The 7761-nt window shown below is 42.3% G+C and overlaps 1 protein-coding gene across 1 annotated transcript in view; it reads right to left on the bottom strand.

Moving 5' to 3' along the window:
* Positions 1 to 247: 247 nt before the first annotated feature.
* LOC141100019 (permeability factor 2-like) overlaps positions 248 to 7761 on the bottom strand; it is a 55629-nt gene continuing 48115 nt past the window's right edge. The window contains exon 4 of the mRNA XM_073588199.1: positions 248 to 1149. Within this exon, the coding sequence (XP_073444300.1) occupies positions 1141 to 1149 (9 nt within the window). The 3' untranslated portion in view covers positions 248 to 1140. The remainder of the gene's footprint in view (positions 1150 to 7761) is intronic.

The following is a 7761-nucleotide window of genomic DNA, read 5'->3' as shown; positions in this document are numbered from 1 at the left end:
GTCATGTCTCATGAAAAAACACATTACCAGGTATGTAATACCTGTGTTTTCACATAGCATGCTCACTTTAAAAAGATACTGTTCATATGTTCAATCTTTTGAGTGTTTTCTTGGTGTTCAAAATGACGTGTGCACATACCCTAACTGAGGAACATTCAGAGGCAAAAATTTCCATTTTGCTAAATGAAAGTAATTTTATTTCAATAAGCACATTTGATATACATTAGTATTCATATTAGCTTTGTGATTGACTTAGATGAAGTTAAAGGAGGTGCTTGCTTGCACTTGTTGAGTAGAGCTTGCATTCTGCACTATTAGGTCTGTAAAGAGATTATCACATTAGGACTAAGGCCGGGATCACACATGCGAGAAATATGGCCGAGTCTCGCATGTTAATGCCCGGCACTGCCGCCGGCACTCGGATCTGAGCGCTGCATAACAAGACATGCAGCCGCATGTGCCACTCCCGAGTGCCGACAGCAGTGCCAGGTATTAACATGCGAGACTCGGCCGTGTTCCTCGCATGTGTGATCCTGGCCTAACCCTCATATCGGCTTATTTCGCAGATGTAACGGAGTTGCCGGAGAGGATTTGTGATGTTACTCATTTAAGGCCGACTCCTCTCCATTTCGGTTCATAAACACCTTTTTTTTTTTTTTCTTGACACGTGACCAGACTGACATGAGTACAACATGTGAACAAAACCTATTGGAGTGGTCTCTTTATTAGGATATGTCCTCATAGATAATACAGAAACAGGTTATCATAGGTGATTAATGCTTCTATAGGGCATCACTGGGATTTTTTTGCCTAAAAGTTAAAATAATCATTACTTGCCTATTTAACTCCCACTGATCCAACAGTGATGATATTTCTTGCATCATGCACATGACCACTGAATCCAATCACTAGCCTCAGCTTTGACTTTTGTATGGAGGATAATTGAAGTTTCAAACTAGTGATTGACAGCAGTGGTGAAAAATTATTTGTTTTTTTGCCATCACTGCAGGAGTGGAGGAAGTAAAACAAAGTATATTGGTGAGAAACTAGATAATGAAAACGTTCAGGTCAGTAAGCCTTGTCTTTTCATACAATATGCGGTGCTGTGGAGAGATGGTTTCCAAAGTTCATGCTCTTCTTTTACTTCACCTTTTAAAAGGAGTAAAAAAAAAAATATATAAAATTAATGCCTTTTGTAAATTGTTCTTGTGTGATGGTTACTACTCCTCCCTTTCCTGTTACTCTATAACACTGCGCAGCAAATTTCAGGGAAGTTTTTGTCCCCTGAAAAATTTTTATTGTATCTTATAGATTTTGATATGCTGAACACGAATATGTGCTCCAAAAGTCAGTAAGGTTTTTAAGAAACAGTTTATAGTCTACGTTATGACGTCCAAAACACTACATACATGTGCATCGATGTCAGTAGCAAATGCAATTGTTCAAAAGTGTTTTGCAGGCGACCTTCGTTTATAATCCATGTCAGATGCTTCTCAAATAAGATTCCAGCAATAGTCAGCCAGCTTTGACATACTCCACTTTCCTTGGTACCTTTTCTCCATCAGTGCAATGTCTTGGTGAAATCTTTCACCGTGTTCATCGCTAACGGCACCAAGATTGGCTGGAAATAAGTCCAAGTGAGAATGTAGAAAATGCATTTTTAGTGACATATTGCATTTCATCAAATGATATGCTGTGAGCATGTTGGGGCATTATTCTGTGTAGAGGGCTCTGTGTGGGAGGATTACACTGTGGGGGTGCATTATACAATTAATTATACAGTATGGAGGGCTGTGCGGTCCATGATACTAGGTGGAGGACTGTGTTGGGGTCACCGTTGGGGCATCATACTGTCCTGGGTCGTCATACTTTGTGGCGTGGTGATGCATTAGTTATTATATTTTTGGTTGTGGAGGTTACTGTGGAGGAAGTCACTGTGACAGCTATCTTACTGTGTTTGGTGGGCATTTTTGTAGGCATCGTATTTTATGGGTGCAATGAAAGGGAAATCCAGGGCCTGCAATAGGAGACAATTTTTACTTTTGTAAGGGCTGCAAAATTGTTAGATATATTTTTCTGTGATCCTGCCAATATTTTTTTTTTTTTGTGGAGACTGTCAAATAGGGCTTCTGTTACGCCCATGATTTCTGTGTGTGCCCCTGGCTGAAGAAAAAAAAAATTGCAACTTCAGCTAAATCAAGTGGAGGTAAAATTTTGAGAATGAACAGAAGTTTTTCTCTACCATTCCCTTCCATTCCTTTCAATTTGCTTCATGTCTACATTTATACAGGCTCCTCTCACTACTGAGAAATACGTTTACTTAAAAATAATTTTTAAAATGAATCTTTCAGCAGGATTGTGCACAGTAACCCCTACAGACACTGTCAGGTCGGCGCCGTTATACTGAATAAACTGATCCCTGGGTTGATGAAATCCGTCTTGTGGTTGTTTAACTCAAAACTGAAAATAAAGATTAATGATATAATGATTTGTGGCAGTCCTGTGGGGGGGATTCATATGGTGCTCTGATTAGGTATTCACCAGTATGGCTGCTGACAGGTCACTGGTCCCTCAGTGACCTGACCCCTAGTTTACATAATGAATATTGTATATAAATAAATCTTGGGGGGGGGGGGGGGGGGAATCCCTGACTACAGTCCGACGCCAGTGGTGGTGTTTGTACTGCAGCATGATTGCATATGTAATGTATTGGATCGCCGACAGCTGCTACTACACAGGTGCCGATGGCACCATCTTTGTGCATCACCGATCCTCCACCATATTTCACAGTGGGTGCAAGACACTGTGGCTTGTACGCCTCTCCAGGTCTCCTTCTAACCATTAGATGACCAGGTGTTGGGCAAAGCTGAAAATTAGACTCCTCAAAGAAGATTACCTTACTCCAGTCCTCTATGGTCCAATCCTTATGGTCTTTGGCAAACTTCAGCCTGGCTCTCCTTTTGCTTCTCATTTGATGAAAGGTCTTTTTCTACCTTTACATGACTTGAGCCCTGCCTCTAGGAGCTTGTTATAAACTGTTCTTGCCATGAACTTCACCCCAGCTGCCATTTGCCATTACTTTTGTAGGTCACTTGATGTCATCCTGCGGTTGCTGAGTGACATTTGAATAAGATGACTGTCATCCTGGTCAGTGGAGAGTCGTTTTTGCCCTCTGCTGGTCTGTAGCTTTGTTGTCCCCAATATCTGCTGCGTGACCTTGTTGTAATGGACTGCCATCTTAGAAATTTTAAGGATGGAGACAACATGACACTCCCTGTATCCCTCTGCTAGTAAAGCCAGAATTGAGCCCTTTTCCTTACTCAAGACTTTTCTTTTCAACTCCTTTGGCATGGTTAAAAGTTATTTTTTCATTCCTATTACTTTTGGGATATTACTAGCACTTGATTTGCCATCCAGCTTGTCCTATTGCAAGAGGATTGTGAACATCATAGCAGGGTTTTTTATACTTTCCTTCGTTAAATAAGATTTGGTTCAGGTGATCACCTAATCAGAAGCACATTAAGTAGAATGAGGTGTACTCTGCTTGGAATTCAACTGACACGAATGGAATGGCTGTCAGACATGTAGAGAAGCTGATTTTTATAAAACTGGGCAGGATGGATATGATGGAGACAGGTCACTATGTGGTGGTAATATGGTGTCTGGTCATGGCGCGATGGTATTTGTCCCCAGTATGTGATATTATTGATCATTTTAAGAATTGAAAAATAAAAACTTACCTAAATTGTATTGGATGTCTTAACAAATGTTTAGTAGGTTAGAGTAGGGCTCGGCCAAAAGAGCCTACCTTTTCGTGGTGGCAGCTTAAAAAATCTTTTGACTGTGGGTGGAGGTGGGGCTGAGGTGGAGCCTGGGCAGAGTCTCAAGGGGGCCCCGAAAATTTTGCCAGTATGGGGCCTTGAAATTCCTAGTGGTAGCCCTGAGAATGTGTGTCTTGTGTATATTCCTTATGTAAACTAGGGGGCAGGTCACTGATGGATCAGTATAGAAAGAACACCGTGAGCACAACTCAAGATGGTGCTAAGGTTAGGTTCCCAAACCGTTAAAGCAACAAATCTAAACCTAGCACTCAACTTAAAGGTATTTGCAAGGCGGTTTATTGTAGTACACGAAAAAAGACGTTTCGGTCAATGTGACCTTCTTCAGGTGGGAAAATTTTTGTATATATATATATATATATAATATTTTTATTTTTTTTAATTTTTATTTTGGGGGGGGGGGGGGTTTCTGTCATATGCCATACAGGAGCACCCTGCCTGTTCTGGGCTACTTGTCTGTGAGATATAAGGGCCAACTCTGAGATCACTGTAGAGCAATTGAAAGTTGAACACAAAAGACACAAGTGCGATAGTGACATTTTGAGCTCTCACAGACAGTCAGTGTGTGGGGGGAGAGGTAGTACAGCAGAGCTTACAAAGCTGTCAATGTAGGAGATGCAGTTAAACTTGGCTGCACTGTCCCCCCACACACTCATGTAGTAGGTTAGACCAGGAGATCAGAGCTGTATTACATATCATACACTGAGAAACCTGCTTTAAGTTATGGTGGGAGAGTGTTCTTCTTTCTTGGGTGTTTCTGCCTGATTGGTGAATGTCATACAGGGAGTAGTATATTCACCCATTGAAAACTGTCTAACTCCTGGACTACAGTAAAAAAGAAACTCATTAGGTGCCAACTACTTTAACCCCTTCCCGACCAATGACGCCACATAGGCGTCATGATAAGTCGTGCCAATACGACCAGTGATGCCTATGTGGTGTCATGAAGTAATTGCCCTCCTGTGGGTCGGGTGACCGGGGTCACTGAAAGTTCACCTGACCCGCACACACAGGGGGCTTTGTACTTCACCACAGGGGGCGTGGATTCGCCCCCATGTGGCTACGATCGCTCTGATTGGCTGTTAAAAGTGAAACAACCAATCAGAGCGATAGTAATATTTTATCAATGAAATTTGATGAAATATTGCAATCCAGCCATGGCCAATGCTGCAGTAGCATCGGGCATGGCTGGAGACACCGATCTGACCCCCCCCACCGGCGATCGCCCCCCCACCACTGAATGACATCTGCTCCCCCTGCCTTCCCTCCGCACCCCCCAGCTTCCGATCACATCCCCTCCCACCCCCGGTACCTTCTGAGTGTCGCTGTTGCTCCCGGTGTCCCGTGGTCCCAGATCATGGGCGCCGCCATCTTGGAAAATGGCGGGCGCATGTGCAGTGCACCTGCTCGAATCTGCCGCTGCAGATTCCATTCATTCATTTTGATCACTGTGATAAACTCTCACAGTTATCAAAATAAAATAAAAGTAAATAACCCCCCCTTTATCATCCCCATAGGTAGACACAAATAATAAAATAAAGAAAATATTTTTATTTTTATTTTTCCATTAGGGTTAGGGTTAGAGTTAGGGTTAGGGTTGGAATTAGGGTTAAGATTAGAGTTAGGGGTTTGTTGAGGTTAGGGTTGGGATTAGGGTTAGGCTTGGGGTTAGGGTTGTGATTAGGGTTGTGTTGGGGTTAGACTTATGGTTAGGGTTGGGATTAGGGTTATGGGTGTGTTGGGGTTAGGGTTGGAGTTAGAATTGAGGGGTTTCCACTGTTTAGGCACATCAGGGGGTCTCCAAACGCGACATGGTGCCACCACTGATTCCAGCCAATTTTGCATTCAAAGAGTCAAACGGTGCTCCCTCCCTTCCAAGCCCCAACGTTTGCCCAAACAATGGTTTACCCCAACATATGGGGTATCGGCATACTCAGGAAAAATTGCACAACAACTTCGGGGGTCTAATTTCTCCTGTTACCCTTGGGAAAATAAAAAATTGGGGGCTAAAAATTTATTTTTGTGGGGAAAAAAATGATTTTTTTATTTTCACGTCCCTGCGTTATAAACTTCTGTGAAGCACTTGGGGGTTCAAAGTGCTCACCAGACATCTAGATAAGTTCCTTGGAAGGTCTAGTTTCCAAAATGGGGTCACTTGGGGGTTTCTACTGTTTAGGCACATCAGTGGCTCTGCAAATGTAACGACGGCCGCAGACCATTCCATCAAAGTCTGCATTTCAAAACGTCACTACTTCCATTCTGAGCCCTGACATGTGCCCAAACAATGGTTCCCCCCACATATGGGGTACCAGCGTACTCAGGACAAACTGGACAACAAATTTTGGGGTCCAATTTCTCCTGTTACCCTTATGAAAATAAAAAATTGCAAGCTAAAAATCATTTTTTGGGGAAAAAAATTATTTTTTATTTTAACAGCTTTGCGTTATAAACTTCTGTGAAGCACTTGTGGGTTCAAAGTGCTCACCACACATCTAGATAAGTTCCTTGGGGGGTTTAGTTTCCAAAATGGGGTCACTTGTGGGGGGTTTCCACAGTTTAGGTGCATCAGGGGCTCTGCAAATCATAGAATCGTAGAGTTGGAAGGGACCTCCTGGGCCATCTGGTCCAACCCCCTGCTCAAAGCAGGATTCACTAAATCATCCCAGACAGATGTCTGTGCAGCCTCTGTTTGAATACTTCCATTGAAGGAGAACTCACCACTTCTCGCGGCAGCCTGTTCCACTCATTGATCACTCTAACTGTCAAAAAGTTTTTTCTAATATTTAGTCTGCGTCTCCTCCCATTCAGTTTCATCCCATTGCTTCTAGTCTTTCCTTGTGCAAATGAGAATAAAGATGATCCTTATACAATGTGAGATCCCTTGAGATATTTGTAGACAGCTATTAAGTCTCCTCTTAGTCTTCGCTTTTGCAAGCTAAACATTCCCAAATCATGCAACCTTTCCCCTTAAGACAGGGTTTGCAGACCGGTCACCATTCTGGTCGCTCTTTTCTGAACTTGCTCCAGTTTGTTGATGTCTTTTTTAAAATGTGGCGCCCAAAACTGGACACAGCATTCCAGATGAGGTCTGACCAAAGAGGAGTAGAGGGCAATAATGACTTCACGTGATCTAGACTGTGTGCTTCTGTTAATACATCCTAGAATTGCATTTGCCTTTTTTGCTGCTGCATCACACTGTTGACTCATATTAAGTCTGTGATCTATTAGTATACCCAAGTCTTTTTCACATGTGCTGTTGCCTAGCCCTATTCCTCCCATTCTGTATATGCTTTTTTCATTTTTGTTGCCCAGATGTAGTACTTTGCATTTTTCCCTGTTAAAAACTATTCTGTTAGTTGCTGCCCACTGCTCCAGTTTATTTATATCTTTTTGAATCCTCTCTCCTCTAGTATTAGCTATCCCTTCTAGCTTTGTGTCATCAGCAAATGTAATCAGTTTACCCTCAATTCCTTCATGTAAATCGTTGATAAAGATGTTGAACAATACAGGGCCCAGGACAGAGCCCTGTGGTACCCCACTTGAGACATTCTTCCAACTGGATGTGCAGCCATTTACGACCACTCTTTGGGTCCGATCACTAAGCCAGTTATGAATCCACCTAACAGTTGCCTTGTCCATTCCATACCAAGTCATTTTTTCAATAATGATTGTGTGAGATACTTTGTCAAATGCTTTGCTGAAGTCAAGATATACTATATCTACAGCATTTCCCTGATCCACCCAATCCGTGATTCCATCATAGAAGGAAATTAAGTTAGTCTGACATGACTTATTAGTTACAAACACATGCTGACTCTGTTTAATCACTTCATTCTTATCCAGGTACTGACATACATGTTGTTTAATCATTTGTTCAAAGATCTTTCCTGGTATAGAAGTCAGACTCACCAGCCTATAGTTG

The sequence above is a fragment of the Dendrobates tinctorius genome, unplaced genomic scaffold, assembly GCF_039654945.1.
Source record: "Dendrobates tinctorius isolate UK_male_01 unplaced genomic scaffold, ASM3965494v1 ptg000011l, whole genome shotgun sequence".
Classification (NCBI taxonomy): domain Eukaryota; kingdom Metazoa; phylum Chordata; class Amphibia; order Anura; family Dendrobatidae; genus Dendrobates; species Dendrobates tinctorius.
The sequence above is the reverse complement of the archived record's forward strand: the minus strand, read 5'-3'. Positions and strand labels throughout refer to the sequence as shown.